This window comes from Salmo salar, chromosome ssa14 (assembly GCF_905237065.1).
Source record: "Salmo salar chromosome ssa14, Ssal_v3.1, whole genome shotgun sequence".
Classification (NCBI taxonomy): domain Eukaryota; kingdom Metazoa; phylum Chordata; class Actinopteri; order Salmoniformes; family Salmonidae; genus Salmo; species Salmo salar.
Genome location: NC_059455.1, coordinates 44,328,239 through 44,350,484, shown reverse-complemented (window position 1 = coordinate 44,350,484; position 22,246 = coordinate 44,328,239). Strand labels below are relative to the sequence as shown.

At 44.2% G+C, this 22,246-nt stretch overlaps 1 protein-coding gene and 1 long non-coding RNA gene across 4 annotated transcripts in view; one reads left to right on the top strand and one right to left on the bottom strand.

The window, feature by feature from the left end:
• LOC106569610 (caytaxin) overlaps positions 1 to 7,278 on the top strand; it is a 33,901-nt gene extending 26,623 nt beyond the window's left edge. For both annotated transcript variants that reach the window (XM_014141145.2, XM_014141143.2), the window contains one exon: positions 5,980 to 7,278. In XM_014141145.2, the coding sequence (XP_013996620.1) occupies positions 5,980 to 5,983 (4 nt within the window). In that variant the 3' untranslated portion in view covers positions 5,984 to 7,278. The remainder of the gene's footprint in view (positions 1 to 5,979) is intronic.
• LOC106569612 (uncharacterized) overlaps positions 1 to 22,246 on the bottom strand; it is a 47,124-nt gene that overhangs the window by 10,196 nt on the left and 14,682 nt on the right. The gene's annotated exons all lie outside the window — the stretch shown is intronic.

The window sequence follows — 22,246 nt, the reverse complement described above, 5'->3', positions numbered from 1 at the left end:
CCCTAGTGTCTCAACACCCTAGTGTAACCACCCTAGTGTTCCAGCCCTCCACCACCGTAGTGTCTCAATACCCTAGTGTTTCACCACCCTAGTGTCTCACCTCCCTAGTATCTCCCCACCCTAGTGTCCCAGTTTCTCACCACCCTAGTGTCTCACCACCCCCAGTGTCCACTACCCCAGTGTCCCAGCCCCTCACCACCCTAGTGTCTCACCACCCTAGTGTCACAGCCCTTAACAACCCTTCTGTTTCCTCACCCTAGTAGCTCAGCCCTCTACCACCCTAGTGTTTCCTCACCCTAGTGTCTCAACACCCTAGTGTAACCACCCTAGTGTCCCAGCCCTCCACCACACTAGTGTCTCACCAACCTAGTGTCTCAAAACCCTAGTGTTTTACCACCCTAGTGTCTCACCTCCCTAGTGTCCCCCCACCCTAGTGTCGGGGAGGGAAGGGAGAGAGGGAGTGAGAGAGGGACACTGTCTCTTGTGTACAGGGGGGAGAGGATCAATAAATAAACTTAAATATAACACAAGGACTAGCTTACCTCAGTGGAATGATATTAATGAGGAATCAGCCACTGCAGCATGTTGAGTTGTATTTATATAGTAGACTGTGGGCTGTACTGTATGGCCACTGTGGGGTATTGAGTTGTATTTATATAGTAGACTGTGGGCTGTACTGTATGGCCACTGTGGGGTATTGAGTTGTATTTATATAGTAGACTGTGGACTGTACTGTATGGCCACTGTGGGGTATTGAGTTGTATTTATATAGTAGACTGTGGGCTGTACTGTATGGCCACTGTGGGGTATTGAGTTGTATTTATATAGTAGACTGTGGGCTGTACTGTATGGCCACTGTGGGGTATTGAGTTGTATTTATATAGTAGACTGTGGGCTGTACTGTATGGCCACTGTGGGGTATTGAGTTGTATTTATATAGTAGACTGTGGGCTGTACTGTATGGCCACTGTGGGGTATTGAGTTGTATTTATATAGTAGACTGTGGGCTGTACTGTATGGCCACTGTGGGGTATTGAGTTGTATTGTAGACAATGGGCTGTATTATATATATTTTTCTGTTAAAATATATACTATATATATATATATATATATATATATATATACACTGCTCAAAAAAATAAAGGGAACACTTAAACAACACATCCTAGATCTGAATGAAAGAAATTATCTTATTAAATACTTTTTTCTTTACATAGTTGAATGTGCTGACAACAAAATCACACAAAAATAATCAATGGAAATCCAATTTATCAACCCATGGAGGTCTGGATTTGGAGTCACACTCAAAATTAAAGTGGAAAACCACACTACAGGCTGATCCAACTTTGATGTAATGTCCTTAAAACAAGTCAAAATGGGGCTCAGTAGTGTGTGTGGCCTCCACGTGCCTGTATGACCTCCCTACAACGCCTGGGCATGCTCCTGATGAGGTGGCGGATGGTCTCCTGAGGGATCTCCTTCCAGACCTGGACTAAAGCATCCGCCAACTCCTGGACAGTCTGTGGTGCAACGTGGCGTTGGTGGATGGAGCGAGACATGATGTCCCAGATGTGCTCAATTGGATTCAGGTCTGGGGAACGGGCGGGCCAGTCCATAGCATCAATGCCTTCCTCTTGCAGGAACTGCTGACACACTCCAGCCACATGAGGTCTAGCATTGTCTTGCATTAGGAGGAACCCAGGGCCAACCGCACCAGCATATGGTCTCACAAGGGGTCTGAGGATCTCATCTCAGTACCTAATGGCAGTCAGGCTACCTCTGGCGAGCACATGGAGGGCTGTGCGGCCCCACAAAGAAATGCCACCCCACACCATGACTGACCCACCGCCAAACCGGTCATGCTGGAGGATGTTGCAGGCAGCAGAACATTCTCCACGGCGTCTCCAGACTCTGTCACGTCTGTCACGTGCTCAGTGTGAACCTGCTTTCATCTGTGAAGAGCACAGGGCGCCAGTGGCGAATTTGCCAATCTTAGTGTTCTCTGGCAAATGCCAAACGTCCTGCACGGTGTTGGGCTGTAAGCACAACCCCCACCTGTGGACGTCGGGCCCTCATACCACCCTCATGGAGTCTGTTTTTGACCGTTTGAGCAGACACATGCACATTTGTGGCCTGCTGGAGGTCATTTTGCAGGGCTCTGGCAGTGCTCCTCCTGCTCCTCCTTGCACAAAGGCGGAGGTAGCGGTCCTGCTGCTGGGTTGTTGCCCTCCTACGGCCTCCTCCACGTCTCCTGATGTACTGGCCTGTCTCCTGGGTGCGCCTCCATGCTCTGGACACTACGCTGACAGACACAGCAAACCTTCTTGCCACAGCTCGCATTGATGTGCCATCCTGGATGAGCTGCACTACCTGAGCCACTTGTGTGGGTTGTAGACTCCGTCTCATGCTACCACTAGAGTGAAAGCACCGCCAGCATTCAAAAGTGACCAAAACATCAGCCAGGAAGCATAGGAACTGAGAAGTGGTCTGTGGTCTCCACCTGCACAACCACTCCTTTATTGGGGGTGTCTTGCTTATTGCCTATAATTTCCACCTGTTGTCTATTCCATTTGCACAACAGCATGTGACATTTATTGTCAATCAGTGTTGCTTCCTAAGTGGACAGTTTGATTTCACAGAAGTGTGATTGACTTGGAGTTACATTGTGTTGTTCAAGTGTTCCCTTTATTTTTTTGAGCAGTATATATATATAATTTTTTTACAATTTTTCAGATGTTAAATGAATTACTAAATTTAATTTTCAAGCCCATGTTTTATCCTAATTATTTATAAGACTTTCTGAAACCGGTATTTTGAGGAGGGGGCACACTGACTGGACCAGCTACATCTCACAAGTATCATACACCTCTAGCTCCTGGCTACTATCCAATCAAATCCACATTATCCCACCCCGGTTAGCCACACAATATCAGCCAATTAATTTGCAGCAATATTGCCCCTGTATGTCAGTGTGCTGTGCACATTTGTCTATCATTCACTTCATGTAGACAGTTATGATAACTCTAAATCTTCTACATTTTCTGTTGAGAAAGACTTTCCCCAAAACCTTCTCAGTTAAATGTTAACTGCAAAGTAGGCTTACCTGGCAGAATCATATCATGATTATTTGTATCAATCTGCTGGGCTTTTGTTTTGTAAAATCTGTCATGACATATAGTATGCAGCAGCAAAAACGTCACTAGACCAGCACATTCTTCTCTTGCAAAATGCGCAGTTAAAACATTTTTAAAATCGGAATTATTATTTTTAAGCATTGACACGGACTTCTTACATCTTATTGCATTGTTTCTCTATAAATAATAGCAATTTTGAGAGTAAAAATATTGAAAACCAGGAAAAATATAACTTGGGCTAGGAAAGCTAGGATTGTTGGGGTGAGTAGCTCACGACGTGTTTCATAATATACAAGTAGCTCACATGCTAGAAAACGTTGGACACTCCTGCTCTAGTAGTGTGCAGACAGTAGCGTGAGTGGAGGAGAGACAGAGTGTTAAGTGACACACTCAGCATTTAATTTGATTTTAGCTGCCGGTGAATGGCAGGAGTCGCAGGAAGTATGTTTGTAAATTAATTTGATCAAGCTATGTAGCCTTTTGATTCCTTCTTGATTAATAAATAAAACACACATGTTTAGTTGTTTCTCTGTAATACTAGCCACCTAGCAATTTTATGAAATTGGCTTTAGCTAGATAGGTTCCCAATCTCCCAACCTCATAACTAGCTTCCAAACCATTTCAGCCTACCAATCAAGTTAGAGTAGCTTGTCTAAATACCTGCTGGCAAAAGACTAAAAATGCTTTAATTATTTGGTTATGATACTATAACCAGTGTGACAGTTGTACTAAACTACTAAGGCATAAAAATGTGTATCATTAATTAAAATAACAATTGAACAGGTAAAGAGGTATGCTTAGATAATCTAGGCAGAAAAAATATATATACACTACCGTTCAAAAGTTTGGGGTCACTTCAGAAATGTCCTTGTTTTTGAAAGAAAAGCACATTTTTGTCCATTAAAATAACATCAAATTGATCAGAAATACATGGCAGACATTGTTAATGTTGTAAATGACTATTGTAGCTGGAAACGGCTGATTCTTTAAACGGAATATCTCCATAGGTGTACAGAGGCCCATTATCAGCAACCATCACTCCTGTGTTCCAATGGCACGTCGTGTTAGCTAATCCAAGTTTATCATTTTAAAAGGTTAATTGATCATTAGACAATCCTTTTGCAATTATGTTAGCACAGCTGAAAACTGTTGTGCTGATTAGAGAAGCAATACACCTGGCCTTCTTTAGACTAGTTGAGTATCTGGAGCATCAGCATTTGTGGGTTCGATTACATGCTCAAAATGGCCAGAAACAAATACCTTTCTTCTGAAACTCGTCAGTGTATACTTGTTCTGAAGAATGAAGGCTATTCCATGTGAGAAATTGCCAAGAAACTGAAGATCTTATACAACACTGTGTACACAGAACAGCCTCACAAACAGACGCCTCACAAGTCCTCAACTGGCAGCTTCATTAAATAGTACCTGCAAAACACCAGTCTCAACGTCAACAGTGAAGAGGCGACTCCGGGATGCTGGCCTTCTAGACAGAGTTGCAAAGAAAAAGCCATATCTCAGACTGGCCAATAAAAATGAAAGATTAAGATGGACAAAAGAACACAGACACTAGACAGAGGAACTCTGCCTAGAAAGTCAGCATTGTGGAGTCGCCTCTTCACTGTTGGCGTTGAGACTGGTGTTTTGCGGGTACTATTTAATGAAGCTGCCAGTTGAGGACTTGTGAGGCGTCTGTTTCTCAAACTAGACACTAATGTACTTGTCCTCTTGCTCAGTTGTGCACCGGGGCCTCCCACTCCTCTTTCGATTCTGGTTAGAGACAGATTGCGCTGTTCTGTGAAGGGAGTAGTACACAGCATTGTATGAGATCTTCAGTTTCTTGGCAATTTCTCGCATGGAATAGCCTTCATTTCTCAGAACAAGAATAGACTGACGAGTTTCAGAAGAAAGTTCTTTGTTTCTGGCCATTTTGAGCCTGTAATCGAACCCACAAATGCTGATGCTCCAGATACTCAACTAGTCTAAAGAAAGCCAGTTTTATTGCTTCTTTAATCAGAACAACAGTTTTCACCTGTGCTAACATAATTGCAAAAGGGTTTTCAAATGATCAATTAACCTTTTAAAATGATAAACTTCGATAAGCTAACAACGTGCCATTGGAACACAGGAGTGATGGTTGCTGATAATGGGCCTCTGTAGATATTCCATTAAAAATCAGCCGTTTCCAGCTACAATAGTCATTTACAACATTAACAATGTCTGCACTGTATTTCTGATCAATTTTATGTTATTTTAATGGACAAAAAATGAGCTTTTCTTTCAAAAACAAGGACATTTCTTAGTGACCCCAAACTTTTGAACGGTAGTATATATATATATATATATATATATATATATATATATATATATATATATATCCCCACAAGCGGCGGTGTTCATTGATGTTACACTGTACTGTAAGAGTAAGGTTAATGGAAGCTGCCATTTAGGCAGGGAATAGGGCTGGAATAGAGGAAGGGACACTATCTGTTCTGTACAGGAAGTAGAGGACGATATAAATAATTAAACTGAGGCGGTGTAACTCAAGGGGTTCCTCAGTGGAATGATATCAATGATGAGAATTCAGCTACTGGGCTCAGCGATTGTTCTTTATATGAAGTTGTTGTTGGTGGTGGTAGTGTTGGTGATGATGATGTTGGTGGTGATGATGGTGATGGTAGTGATGATGATGTTGGTGGTGATGATGATGATGGTGATGATGATGATGTTGGTGGTGGTGATGATGATGATGGTGGTAGTGATGATGGTGGTGATATTGATGATGATGGTAATGATTGTGGTGATAATGATGATGATTTAAATGTGTGTCTATCTAAAACCATTCCAGGTAAAACAAGAATTCACAACCCTGCTGAGGATTCATGAGGATAATGTCTATCAATACAGGGTAAAAGACTTCTTGGCTGAAGATAAAGGACTGATGGAGAAATGATGAGGACTGGTGTGTGGGTAAAGAGGGCTCCTGACATTACATCAACATCATCCTACCTTGTCTTACTTTCCACACAGCAGATACCCTGGTCTGTCTGTCCCATGGATTAACCCTCCCTGGCACATAGCATGACCCCTGTCTCATGGAATAAACCTACCCTGGCAGATAGCCTGACCTCTGTCCCATGGAATAAACCTACCCTGGCACATAGCCTGACCTCTGTCCCATGGAATAAACCTACCCTGGCACATAGCCTGACCTCTGTCCCATGGAATAAACCTACCCTGGCAGATAGCCTGACCTCTGTCCCATGGAATAAACCTACCCTGGCAGATAGCCTCTCTTCCACTTACCATTTCTCCTTGCATGAATAAATCAGCTGTGATCTAGCCTACTGCATGATGGACATGCATTGGCCTGATGCAAGACGGCTGGATGAACTCTGTTAAATGTGTTTATTTCCTTCAAAGGGACAAGAACAGTCTTTGGTTGGTACAAGCCAGCTGTACATAGTTGTAATAACATTGTAATAATGTAATGTATTAACATTGTTGTAATACAAGTATGGAGGTATATGTGTGCAACAAGCAATAATGTTTGATAAAAGTGTTTTGGTTATCTTTTTTCTTCAATGTATAAATTCTAATGTTTTTAAATAATGTGCAATAAGCAGTTCCTCTTCTGAACTGACCAAATTAATTCAGAGGTTGTTACTACTGTAACGAATGAAATATGTTTTAGCTTTCTCTATTGCTCCTTTGGGTGTTGTTGTGTTTTCTGAAGGTTACTAGACAGATGGCATGCTGGTTAAAATTTTCTTCCTCATCATCTGGGATAAAAAAAAAATAGCCTCGGTAAAAAAAAAATAGCCTGGGTACCAGTCTGTTTCTGTTATCATTTCACGCCTCGCCACTTCTTGTCATGCCATGTTTGGAGTGGCAAGGAATGGAATGATAGTACAGACTGGTACACAGGATAGATCAAAACATTACTGATGATCTTAGTTTCCTGTTTTATTGATGATCTGTCTCAATTCCTCTATTTCCTCGTAGAGATCTTACTTTACATTAATCTATTGTTACACATATGATGCAATGCATTTAAAGAACCTAATTAACTGTTTAAATTATGTGAACTTATATATTAGTATGTGCTGTTCATTGTTTGTAATAAAATTTTGTTGGAAATATCGAATCAAGATACTCCAGTTCTTGCTATCGAACACCCTCTCCATATTATTTGACCTATTAAAGTGTGATTGTTATCGTGAGTGGAATGTTTTTAATTAGTAGTTTAATTGACTGTCAGCTAAAAACAGAGAGCTTTTATCGCTGTTATTTATGTTAGGCGGAGCGACACAGGGGAACCCAAGAGCAGACTCAGATGAGGAAACAGGGATGAATGAACCAAAATATTTATAGTTACACAGAGCGATATGGAGTGCAGATCCAGGGAAGCTTGGATGAGCTGCAGAAAAACCAGACGTGGAGACTGAGGTTGGAGTTATCTGAGTAGAACAGGGTAAACAGGTCCTGAGGGGAATCCAAGACAGTGGTGGTGAGTAAAATCCAGAGCAAGGTAGTTGGGTGGTGAGATGTGGAACAGGAGCCAGAGACAGAGCGGTAATGAGCAGGGATTACGATCTGGCAGAGTGGAAGTGGCAGGACTGAGTATTTGTTGAGGTCTTGATTATGGAACGAGTTGCAGCTGGTAGGGATCTGCTCTGACTCCAGCACACCTTTCTCCAACCACACAATCACACAAAGAGGGAGAGGGAGAGGGAGAGAGAGAGTGTACAGGGGGAGTAACTGCAGATCAAGAAGACACCGGATGAACACCAGAGGGCATAGCAGGAGCAGATGTGTCAGTATGCCCCCCTCTACGGACGCCACCTGGCACACGACCCAGCTTGTCTGGGTGTGAGGTATGAAAATCCTGTAAGAGGGAGGGATCCAGAATGTGACGACGGGGCACCCAGCAGCGCTCCTCAGGCCCGTGTCCCTCCCAGTCCACCAGATACTGCCAACCGCGGCCCCGATGGCGCACATCCAAAAGCAGCCGGACGGTATAGGCAGGATGGTCGTCAATGAGCCGAGGGGGTGGAGGAGCAGCTGCAGGAGGGGACAGGAGCAGACTGGTTTAATTAAGGATACATGGAAGGTGGGGTGAATTTTGAGAGAGTCTGGGAGTTTCAGATTAACAGCAGAGGGGTTTATGACACGATCAATCTCAAAGGGGCCAATGAATCGGGGAGGTGGTTTTTTGGAAACCACTTTCAGGGGCAAGTCCTTAGATGAAAGCCATACCTTTTGGTCTGGAGTGTAGACTGGTGCTGAAGCATGGCGACGGTTAGCTTGGGATTAGGTCACGGTGGAGGCATGAAGAAGGGCAGCCAGGGCCCTCCTCCAGGTGTGACGACAACGGCACATGTGGTCCTGGACTGAGGGCATCGCTATTTTGACCTCTTGGGCAGGGAACAAGGGAGGTTGGTAACCCAGAGCACACTCAAAGGGAGACATACCTGATGAGGCGTTGATTAGGGTTGTTGTGTGCATATTCCACCCAGGGTAGCTGGGCACTCCAGGAGGAAGAGTTAGCCGAAGTCACACAGCGTATTGCAGTTTCCAACTCCTGGTTGGCCCGCTCGGTCTGGCCATTGGTCTGGGGGTGATATCCAGACGAAAGGCTGACATTAATACCCAGAGCTGTGCAGAAGGCTCTCCATACCTGGGATGTAAACTGGCGTCCTCTGTCACAAACAATATCACTAGGGATGCCATGCAGCCGCAAAACATGGGATACCAGCAGGTCCACAGTCTCCCGGGAGGAAGGAAGCTTGAAGAGGGGAATGAAGTGAGCCTCTTTGGAAAATCAGTCAATAATAGTGAGGATGACTGAGTTACCATTCAATGGGGGAAGCCCAGTGGCGAAGTCCAAAGCTATATGTGACCAGGGGTAACTGGGTATGGGAAGAGGACGAAGCAGACCAGATGTAGGTTTGGGGGAGGTTTTGTTCCAAGCCCAGACCGAGCAGGCTGAGATGAATTCCCGAGCGTCTTTCTCCATGGTGGGCCACAAAAATCGCTGACGCAGGAAGTCGACAGTTCGGTTCATGCCAGGGTGACAGGTGAGGTGCGTAGAATGGGCCCATTGAAGAACATCAGAACAAACTAAATCTGGCACAAACAGGGCCTTACAAGGACCGTTTCTAGGATCAGGTTGGTTCTGCTGAGCCTGACGAACACGGGACTCAATCTCCCAGGAGACAGCAGCAATGATGCAGGAGGATGGCAAATGGTTTCTAGCTCGGAACTCGTGTTGTCTGCGGTGAACTGACGGGAGAGGGCGTAAGGCTTGGTATTCTTAGTGAGTGTGAAGTTGAATCTTCCAAAAACAATGCTCACCTGGCCTGCCAAGAGTTCAGACGTTTGGCGGTCTGGATGTAGGTTAGATTTTTGTGATCCGTCCACACAATGAAGGGAAGGACCGAACCCTCTAACCAGGGATACCATTCCTCAAGAGCCAACTTAACAGCCAGGAGTTCCCGGTTACCTATGTCAAAATTTCTTCTTTCGGGACAAGAAGGCACAAGGATGGAGCTTCTAATCCGAGGGAGAATGTTGAGACAGGACTGCACCTACCCTGGTGTCGGAAGAGTCCACATCGAGGACGAACTGGAGTTCTGGGTCTGGCTGGGTAAGGATTGGTGCAGAAGTGAAGCGGTGCTTGAGTTCCCAGAACACTGCCTCTGCCTCAGTGGAATGGAGCTGAGGTGGAGGTGAGTGGTGAGAGGCGCTGCCAAACGACTGTAGTCACGGATGAACCGTCTATAAAAATTGGCAAACCCCAGGAAACGCTGTAGCTGCTTCAGATTCGCGGGCACAGGCCACTCTGTGACTGCCCTAACCTTGGCAGGGTCCATTTGTAGCTGTCCTTGAGCAATAATGTAACCCAAGAAGACACAGAGGAAACATGAAACTCACATTTCTCAGCCTTAACAAATACCTTATTCTCCAATAGCCTTTGGAGAACTTGGTGGACGTGTTGCTTGTGAGCCTCAAGGTCCTTCGAAAAAATAAGAATGTCATTCACATAGACAAAAACAAAACGCCCAATGACATCCCTCAGGACATCATTAACCAGGCTCTGAAAAACAGCAGGGGCGTCAGTGAGACCAAAAGGCATAACCAAATACTGGAAATGTCCAAGTGGTGTGTTGAACGCCGTTTTCCACTCGTCCCCTTCTCTGATGCGGACAAGGTGGTAGGCATTCCGGAGGTCCAGTTTAGTAAACACTGTGGAACCAAGGAGGGGGGCAAAAGCAGCACTGATAAGTGGCAAGGGATACTTGTTCCTGACAGTGATACAATTCAACCCACGGAAGTCTATGCATGGCCTCAGTGACCCATCCTTCTTCTTGACAAAGAAAAACCCAGCTCCCACCGGAGAGGAAGAAGGCCTGATATGTCCGACAGCCAGGGAATCCTGTATGCATTCTTCCATGACTTCTTGTTCGGGGCAAAAGAGGTTATACAACCTGCTACTAGGGAGAGGAGCTCCAGGCTGAAGCACAATAGCACCGTTGTACGGCCGATGGGGCGGCAGAGATGGGTGTGGTGCTTACTGAATACAGGAGCTAGACCGTGATATTCTGGAGGAACAGAAGACAGGTCTGGGGGTTCTGGAATGGACTGGGGTGCAGACAAGGCAGGAGGAAGGGCAGAATGTAGACAATTAGAATGACAAAATGTACTCCAAGTAGTTACCCTTCCGGTGGGTTGTGTAGCTTTAACCATGGATGACCCAGAACCAGACGTGAGTGAGAACAGTCAATTATGTGGAAACTGATCTTTTCTAGATGATTTCAAGAGAAACGCAGGATAACAGGAACAGTTCTCTCCAAAACACGGAAGAGTAGCTTTCCATTGAGAGCGTTGGCATCCAGAGGTGAATCGAGTGAAACAGTTTCCAGACCCAACTGATTAACAACCCCTCGGTCCAGAAAGCTCTCATCTGCGCCTGAATCGATGAGAGCAAGCAGAGGAAAAGCCTGGCTCTGCCACACAAGGTTGGCCTCAAGCAGGGGTCTGGGAGATGATGGGCAGGCGATTTGGCTCAACAGTATATCCCCCACTACTGCTGAGCCCCCTCTTTTGCTGGACACAGGGAACAAGTGGATACCAGGTGACCAACCTGGCCACAATATATAGACAGCTATATACTGATACGCCGCTGCCTCTCTTCTGGAGATAGACGGGTCCGGCCGAGCTGCATGGGTTCAGGATTAGAACATGCCTGGAGATGTGATGCAGTCGGCGAAAGAGAGCAAGGCACTGAAGCAGATGTTATGGGACATGCAACCCTAACTCCCTCTCCCTCTGACCCTCACGGAGGCGGTTGTCAATGCGGATAGTGAGAGAAATGAGTTCGTCAAGTCCATCAGGCTCCTCTCTGGACACCAACTCATCTTTGAGGGTCTCAGTGAGTGCGTTCCGGAATACTCCCTGAAGGGCCTCGTCATTCCAGCCACACCACGGCGAGGGTGCGGAACTCACATGCTAGTTCAGCCACACTCTGGGAGCCTTGACGAAGGGACAGATGTTGTTTAGCCGTATCCTTTACACAGACCGGGTGGTCGAAGACCTTCCTCATCTCATCTGTAAATCCACCGTAGGAGAAGCAGATAGGTGACTGTCTCTCCCACACCGCAGTGGCCCAGGAAAGCGCTGCTCCCCAAAGGCAGCCAATCAAAAAATACATCTTGGCTCGTTCGCTAGCATAAGAGTAGGGCTGTTGCTCAAATACTAGTGAACATTGCACAAGAAAGGCTCTGCAAGCACCAAGATTACCATCAAAGCCCTCAGGAGTCAGAACAAAAGGCTCCCGAGCCGGAGAAGAGTGACTTGAGACTGGTTGTGATCTCTGGGCAGAGGTTCGGACCTGTAGGTCAGACAGGCTCCGTGAAAATTCCTTGATGTTCTCCAGCAGGGTTTCAGGGCTTGGTCATGTTGCTCAAGAAGGGTGCCTTGACCAACAAGAATTTGGTGAAGAGTAGTGGAGTCTGCTGGGTTCATCTCTAGGCCAGATCGTACTGTTAAGCAGAGCGACACAGGGGAACCCAAGAGCAGACTCAGATGAGAAAACAGGGATGAATGAACCAAAATATTTATAGTTACACAAAGATATATGGAGCGCAGATCCGGGGAAGCTTGGATGAGTTGCAGAAAAAACAGATGTGGAGACTGAGGTTGGAGTTATCTGAGTAGAACAGGGTAAACAGGTCCTGAGGGGAATCCAAGGTAGTGGTGGCGAGTAAAATCCAGAGCAAGGTAGTTGGGTGGTGATATGTGGAACAGGAGACTGGAGCCAGAGACAGAGCGGTAATGAGCAGAGATTATGATCTGGCAGAGTGGAAGTGGTAGGACTGAGTATTTGTAGAGGTCTTGATTATGGAACGAGTTGCAGCTGGTAGGTATCTGCTCTGACTCCAGCACACCTTTCTCCAACCACACAATCACACAAAAAGGGAGAGGGAGAGAGAGTGTACAGGGGGAGTAACTGCAGGTCAAGAAGACACTGGATGAATACCAGAGGGAGTAGCAGGAGCAGATGTGACAATATATGAGTACATTATCTCTTATACACACACACACACACACATAAGCCTGCTGTTGCTGCAGACTGCCACATTTTAATATATCCTTTTAGATTAACTCCAGGCCTATATAGAGCCAAGAGTTGTTCCTGGTTAGGATAGAGCATTACATTTTGCTCTGCATGGGTCAACTCCATGCCCACTTGACAAAAGCAAAGCCTATAAAAATATCAGTCATTCTGTGAGTCCTTACATAATTAATGTCAAATAAACAAATTATTTATCGATACAGATCAAAATATTGTCCTCACTTGTTCTGTCCAGTTCTGTCCTCTCCTGTCCCAATGTTCTGTCCTCTGCTGTCCCCCTATCCAGTCCTGTCCTTTCCTGTCAGCCTATGTCCTGTTCTGTCCTCTCCTCCCTGCTATCACACCCTTAAACATGAGATCTCCATCTTATCACGCCCTTAAATCAAATCAAATTGTATTAGTCACATGCGCCGAATACAACAGGTGTAGACCTTACAGTGAAATACTTACTACGAGCCCCAAACCAACAATGCAGTTAAAAAAAATATGGATAAGAATAAGAAATAAAAGTAACAAGTAATTAAAGAGCAGCAGTAAAATAACAATAGCGAGACTATATACAGGGGGGTACCGGTACAGAGTCAATGTGCGGGGTCACCGGTTAGTTGAGGTAATATGTACATGTAGGTAGAGTTATTAAAGTGACTTTGCATAAATGATAACAACAGAGAGTAGCAGCGGTGTAAAAGAGGAGGGGGGGCAATGCAAATAGTCTGGGTAGCCATTTGATTGGGTGTTCAGGAGTCTCATGGCTTGGGGGTAGAAGCTGTTTAGAAGCCTCTTGGACCTAGACTTGGCGCTCCGGTACCACTTGCCGTGTGGTAGCAGAGAGAACAGTCTATGACTAGGGTGGCTGGAGTCTTTAACAATTATTAGAGGTCCTGGATGGCAGGAAGCTTGGCCCCAGTTATGTACTGGGCCATTCGCACTACCCTCTGTAGTGCCTTGCGGTCAGAGGCAGAGCAGTTGCCATACCAGGCAGTGATGCAACCATTCAGGGTGCTCTCGATGGTGCAGCTGTAGAACCTTTTGAGGATCTGAGGGCCCATGCCAAATCTTTTCAGTCTCCTGAGGGGGAATAGGTTTTGTCGTGCCCTCTTCACGACTGTCTTGGTGTGCTTGGACCATGTTAGTTTGTTGGTGACGTGGACACCAAGAAACTTCAAGTTCTCAACCTGCTCCACTGCAGCCCCGTCGATGAGAATGGGGGCGTGCTTGGTCCTCTTTTTCCTGTAGTCCACAATCAAATCAAATCAAATGTATTTATAAAGCCCTCCTTACATCAACGGATATCTCAAAGTGCTGTACAGAAACCCAGCCTAAAACCCCAAACAGCAAGCAATACAGGTGAAAAAGCACGATGGCTAGGAAAAACTCCCTAGAAAGGCCAGAACCTAGGAAGAAACCTAGAGAGGAACCAGGCTATGAGGGGTGGCCGGTCCTCTTCTGGCTGTGCCGGGTGGAGATTATAACAGAACATGGCCAAGATGTTGAAATGTTCATAGATGACCTGTCCTCTCCTGACAATCATCTCCTTTGTCTTGATCACGTTGAGGGAGAGATTGTTGTCCTGGCACCATACAGCCAGGTCTCTGACCTCCTCCCTATAGGCTGTCTCGTCATTGACGGTGATCAGGCCTACCACTGTGGTGTGATCGGTAAACTTAATGATGGTGTTTGAGTTGTGCCTGGCCGTGCAGTCATGAGTAAACAGGGAGTACAGGAGGGGGATGAGCACGCACCCCTGAGGGGCCCTTGTGTTGAGGATCAGCATGGCGGATGAGTTGTTACTAGAGGATGACCGATTAACCGGAATGGCCTATTAATTAGGGCCGATTTCAAGTTTTCATAACAATCGGTAATCGCCGTTTTGGACACCGATTATGTGTCCACGAGGAGACTGCGTGGCAGGCTGACTACCTGTTACGTGAGTGCAGCAAGGAGCCAAGGTAAGTTGGTAGCATTAAACTTATCTTATAAAAAACAATCAATCTTAACATAATCACTAGTTAACTACACATGGTTGATGATATTGCTAGTTTATCTAGCTTGTCCTGCGTTGCATATAATCGATGCGGTGCCTGTTAATTTATCATCGAATCACAGTCTACTTCGCCAAACGGGTGATGATTTAACAAGAGCATTCGCGAAAAAAGCATTGTCGTTGCACCAATGTGTACCTAACCATAAACATCAATGCATTTTTTAAATCAATACACAAGTATATATTTTTAAACCTGCATATTTAGTTAATATTGCCTGCTAACATGAATTTCTTTTAGGGAAATTGTGTCACTTCTCTTGCGTTCTGTGCAAGCAGAGTCAGGGTATATGCAGCAGTTTGGGCTGCCTGGCTTTTTGCAAACTGTATGAAGACCATTTCTTCCTAACAAAGACCGTAATTAATTTGCCAGAATTGTACATAATTATGACATAACATTGAAAGTTGTGCAATGTAACAGCAATATTTAGACTTATAGATGCCACCTGTTAGACAGAATACGGAACGGTTGCGTATTTCACTGAAAGAATAAACGTTTTGTTTTCGAAATTATAGTTTCCGGATTTGACCATATTAATGACCTAAGGCTCATATTTCTGTGTGTTATTATATCATAATTAAGTCTATGATTTGATATTTGATAGAGCAGTCTGACTGAGCGGTGGTAGGCAGCAGCAGGCTCGTAAGCATTCATTCAAACAGCACTTTCCTGCATTTGCCAGCAGCTCATCGCTGTGCTTCAGGCATTGCGCTGTTTATGACTTCAAGCCTATCAGCTCCCGAGATTAGGGTGGCAATACTATAGTGCCTATAAGAACATCCAATAGTCAAAGGTAAATGAAATACAAATGGTATAGAGAGAAATAGTCCTATAATTCCTATAATAACTACAACCTAAAACCTTTTACCTGGGAATATTGAAGACTCATGTTAAATGGAACCACCAGCTTTCATATGTTCTCATGTTCTGAGCAAGGAACTTAAACGTTAGCTTTTTTACATGGCAAATATTGCACTTTTACTTTCTTCTCCAACACTTTGTTTTTGCATTATTTAAACCAAATTGAACATGTTTCATTATTTATTTGAGACTAAATAGATTTTATTGATGTATTATATTGTTAAAATAAAAGTGGTCATTCAGTATTGTTGTAATTGTTATTATTACAAATATATATATAAAAACCGGCCGATTAATCGGTATCAGCTTTTTTGGTCCTCCAGTAATTGGTATCGGCGTTGAAAAATCATAATCGTTCGACATCTAGTTGTTACCTACCCTTACCACCAGGGGGAGGCCCATCAGGAAGTCCAGGATCCAGTTGCAGAGGGAGGTGTTGAGTCCCAGTGCCTTAGATTATTAATGAGCTTTGAGGGCACTATGGTGTTGAATGCTGAGCTGTAGTCAATGAATAGCATTCTTACATAGATGTTCCTTTTGTCCAGGTGGGAAAAGGCAGTGTGGAGTGCAATAGAGATTGCATCATCTGTGGATCTGTTGGGGTGGTATGCAAATTGGAATAAGTCTAGGGTTTCTGGGATAATGGTGTTGATGTGAGCCATGACCAGCCACTTCATGGCTACAGACGTGAGTGCTACGGGTCGGTGGTCATTTAGGTAAGTTACCTTAGTGTTCTTGGGCACAGGCACTATGGTGGTCTGCTTAAAACATGTTGGTATTACAGACTCGGACAGGGAGAGGTTGAAAATGTCAGTGAAGACACTTGCCAGTTGGTCAGCGCATGCTCACAGTACACGTCCTGGTAATCCGTCTGGCCCTGCAGCCTTGTGAATGTTGACCTGTTTAAAGGTCTTAGTCACATCGGCTGCGGAGAGCGTGATCACAGTCTTTCGGAACAGCTGTTGCTCTCATGCATGTTTCAGTGTTATTTGCCTCGAAGCGAGCATAGAAGTAGTTTAGCTCGTCTGGTAGGCTCGTGTCACTGGGCAGCTCTCGGCTGTGCTTCCCTTTGTAGTCTGTAATGGTTTGCAAGCCCTGCCACATCCGACCAGCGTCAGAGCCGGTGTAGTACGATTCGATCTTAGTCCTGTATTGACGCTTTGTCTGTTTGATGGTTCGTCGGAGGGCATAGCGGGATTTCTTATAATCTTTCAGGTTAAGCCGCAGCTCTAGCCTTTAGCTCAGTGTGTATGTTGCCTGGAATCCATGGCTTCTGGTTGGGATATGTACGTACGGTCACTGTGGGGACGAAGTCATCGATGCACTTACTGATGAAGCCAATGACTGATGTGGTGTACTCCTCAATGCCATCGGAGGAATCCCGGAACATATTCCAGTCTGTGCTAGCAAAACAGTCCTGTAGCTTAGCATCTGATTCATCTGACCACTTTTGTATTGATCTAGTCACTGGTGCTTCCTACTTAAATTTTTTCTTGTAAGCAGGAATCGGGAGGATAGAATTATGGTCAGATTTGCCAAACGGAGGGCGAGGGAGGGTTTTTCACGTGTCTCTGTGTGTGGAGGAAAGGTGGTCTGCATTGAAGTCCCCGGCTACTAGGAGCGCCTCCTCAGGGTGAGCATTTTCTTGTTTGCTTATGGCGGAATACAGCTCATTCTATGCTGTCTTAGTGCCAGCCTCTGACCATGGTGGTATGTAAACAGCTACGAAAAATACAGATGAAAACTCTCTAGGTAGATAGTGTAGTCTACAGCGTACCATGAGATACTCTACCTCAGGCGAGCAATAGCTCGAGACTTCCTTACATATCGTACACCAGCTGTTATTTACAAAAATACATAGTCCGCCGCCCCTTGTCTTACCAGATGCCGCTGTTCTATCCTGCCGGAGCAGCGTATAACCAGCCAGCTGTATGTTGATAGTGTCGTCGTTCAGCCACGACTCCATGAAGCATAAGATATTACAGTTTTGAATGTCACGTTGGAAGTTTAATCTTCCACGTAGGTCATCTATTGTATTATCCAAAGACTGCATGTTTGCTAGCAGAATGGAAAGAAGCAGGGGTTTATTCGATCATCCACAAATTCTCAGAAATTTTCTCCTCCTCTTCACGAAAATCACAGAGATCTGAGCCTGTTCCCGAGAAAGCAGTATATTTCGCGTCAGCCTCGTCAGACTCGTTAAAGGAAAAAAAAGGATTCTGCCAGTCCGTGGTGAGTAATCACAGTCCTGATGTCCAGAAGTAATTTTCGGTCATGAGAGACTGTAGCGGCAACATTATGTGCAAAATAAGTAAAAGAATAAATAAATAAACAAAAAAACACAATCGGTTGGGGGCATGTAAAACGTCTGCCTTCTTCTCCGGCGCCATCTTAGAGACCTCCATGGTATCACACCACATGAGATGTCCATGTTATCACACCTTAAACATAAGACCTCCATGTTATCACACCTTAAAACCTCTTGAGGACCCCTTCGAGATAAAATCCCGGTAACGGGATTGGTTGGACAACAACCACTGAGATAGCACGGCGCGAAATGAAAAATTAAAAAATCTCAAAATTAAAATTCAAGTATTATACGGCATTTTAAAGATACTCTACTCGTTAATCCAATCACATTGTCCGATTTCAAAAAGGCTTTACGGTGAAAGCAAAGCATTAGATTATTTTAGGATAGCACCTTAGCAAAAAAAAATGCTATTTTCCAAGCACGGATAGCCGTCACAAAACCAGATATACAGCTAAAATTAAGCACTAACCTTTGACAATCTTCATCAGATGACACTCATAGGACATCATGTTAGACAATACATGCATTTTTTGTTCGATCAAGTTCATATTTATATCCAAAAACCCAATTTTTACATTGGCGCGTGACGTTCAGAAAATGTTTTCTCCCCATATCCCTCCGGTGAATAGGCACATTAATTTACAGAAGAACTCATAAACGTTGACAAAATTTATAACAATTATTTAAAGAATTAGAGATAATCTACTCCTTTATGCAACCACTTTGTCAGATTTCAAAATAACTTTACGGAAAAAGCACATTGTTCAATATTCTGAGTACAGAACTTAGCCTTCACTGCTAAGCTATACAGTTAGCCTACAACCACGGCGTCGACAAAAATCTAAAAATATGTTCGAAATATTTTCTTACCTTTGCTGATCTTTGGCGGAATGCACTCGGAAGGGCTCCCACTTCCACAAGAAATGTTCATTTTTTCTGCAAAGTCCATCATTTATGTCCAAATACGTCCGTTTTGTTGACCCATCCAGAACACTTTACAATGCCATGTGGCGTGGACGCAAATCCATAGACGAAATGTTCAAAAGTTCCATTACCGTTTGTAGAAACATGTCAAACGATGTTTACAATCAATCCTTTCGGGTATTTTTTAACGTAAAATTGCGATAATTTTACAACTGGGCAATAGGTATTCATCCCAGAAGAATAATAACAAACAGCGAAGTCATGTGCATGCGCGTCACGAGACACCTGTCCTCAGACTGGCCACTGATTGACTGAGCCACAATTTTCTGCCCGGTAACATGTGACGGATGAAACCAGTTCCTAGAGATTGTTGACAGCCAATGGAAGAGTTAGGAGGTGCAACGTAAATCCTATGTCACTGTAGTTTTTCAAGGGATTCAAAAGAAAAACTACATTTCTAATTTCTCCCACTTCCTGATTACATTTTTCTCAGGTTTTTGCCTGCCATATGAGTTCTGTTATACTCACAGACACCATTCAAACAGTTTTAGAAACTTCAGAGTGTTTTCTATCGGAATCTACTAATAATATGCATATTCTATTTTCTGAGCCAGAGTAGTAACCTGTTTAAATTAGGTACGTTTTTCATCCGGCCGTGAAAATACTGCCCCCATACCTTAAACATGAGACGTCCATGTTATCACACCTTAAACATGAGACGTCCATGTTATCATACCTTAAACATGAGACGTCCATGTTATCATACCTTAAACATGAGACGTCCATGTTATCATACCTTAAACATGAGACGTCCATGTTATCATACCTTAAACATGAGACGTCCATGTTATCATACCTTAAACATCAGACCTCCAAGTTATCACACCTTAAACATGAGACGTCCATGTTATCATACCTTAAACATCAGACCTCCAAGTTATCACACCTTAAACATGAGACGTCCATGTTATCATACCTTAAACATCAGACCTCCATGTTATCACATCTTAAACATCAGACCTCCAAGTTATCACACCTTAAACATGAGACGTCCATGTTATCACACCTTAAACATGAGACGTCCATGTTATCATACCTTAAACATGAGACGTCCATGTTATCATACCTTAAACATGAGACGTCCATGTTATCACACCTTAAACATGAGACGTCCATGTTATCACACCTTAAACATGAGACGTCCATGTTATCATACCTTAAACATCAGACCTCCAAGTTATCACACCTTAAACATGAGACGTCCATGTTATCATACCTTAAACATCAGACCTCCAAGTTATCACACCTTAAACATGAGACGTCCATGTTATCATACCTTAAACATCAGACCTCCATGTTATCATACCTTAAACATGAGACGTCCATGTTATCATACCTTAAACATCAGACCTCCATGTTATCACATCTTAAACATCAGACCTCCAAGTTATCATACCTTAAACATGAGACGTCCATGTTATCATACCTTAAACATGAGACGTCCATGTTATCACACCTTAAACATGAGACGTCCATGTTATCATACCTTAAACATGAGACGTCCATGTTATCATACCTTAAACATGAGACGTCCATGTTATCACACCTTAAACATGAGACGTCCATGTTATCATACCTTAAACATGAGACGTCCATGTTATCATACCTTAAACATCAGACCTCCATGTTATCATACCTTAAACATGACATGTCCATGTTATCATACCTTAAACATGACATGTCCATGTTATCATACCTTAAACATGACATGTCCATGTTATCATACCTTAAACATGAGACGTCCATGTTATCATACCTTAAACATCAGACCTCCATGTTATCATACCTTAAACATGACATGTCCATGTTATCATACCTTACACATGACATGTCCATGTTATCATACCTTAAACATGACATGTCCATGTTATCATACCTTAAACATGACATGTCCATGTTATCCGATAGCTCCAATCCAAAGTCCAGCTCTCTAATGCCTAACAATAATAATCACAGGGATGAGGGTCGTAGTAAAAGGTTTAGTTTCTGATCCATGTCACCCTCTCCTGTCCAAAGAAAATAAGCAAAAGCTACACCACTCCGCCCGGGCGAAGTGCCATACATGTACAATTCATGAACCTTTTAAATGGTTAACTAGTGAGCCAGGCCTAGTAATAGTATTACTACAACAAGATGACTGAGAAGCTTTGAAGTTCAAAGGGTTTTACAGTTCAGAAACAGAGATGTAGTTTGTGAGACAAGACATCCTATCTAGTGGGACCCCAAACAGACAGGCAGACAGGCAGGCAGGCAGGCAGGTAGACAGGCAGACAGAAACACACACACACACACACACACACACACACACACACACACACACACACACACACACACACACACACACACACACACACACACACACACACACACCGGCAGCAAAGAGGCATGGGGCCACATGGTCACATGGACAAGGGCCATGACACTATACCGTCTTCCAACCAAGCCTTGGTTGCATCAGAAGTATGTGTGATTCAGTGCCAACAGCCGAGCCTGATCCTGCCGAACCCACCAGCCCATACCGGCCTAATGTTACTGCTAAATATAGTCCCACTGGTTTTCCCCACCACCAAGCTGTCGAATCGTGGGCATATTTACCCTCTCAACTACTCCTGCCAGCCTACAGTGCAACAGGCCAGGGTGGTCAAAATATGATTGTTTTTCATTTGGTTTACTTCATTACTTTAAGTTGGGTTTATTTAGTTTGCCGTGCATATCGGATGTGCCATTACGCTGGGAAAGGTAAATTAAGTTCACCATAAAGTATCTGAAAGAAATCTAATAGCCTCACATAGACCCAGGTCTAGTGAACCAAGTGTATTCATTAAACACACTGCGCTGATGCACTACAGACCAATAGATACAAGCCTGGAGAAGGAGAGTGAATCATTCATACTGGCCTCTAAAAACAAAGATGCCCAGGGTCCCTGCTCATCTGCGTGAACATGCCTTAGACATGCTGCAAGGAGACATGAGGACTGCAGTAAATTGCAATGTAATTGCAGTAAATTGCAATGTCTGTACTGTGAGATGCCTAAGACAGCGCTACAGGGAGACCGGATGGACAGCTGATCGTCCTCGCAGTGGCAGACCACGTGTAATAACACCTGCACAGGATCGGTACATCCGAACATCACACCTGCGGGACAGGTACAGGATGGCAACAACAACTGCCCGAGTTACACCAGGAACGCACGATCCCTCCATCAGTGCTCGGACTGGTCGCAATAGGCTGAGAGAGGCTGGACTGAGGGCTTGTAGGCTTGTTGTAAGGCAGGTCCTC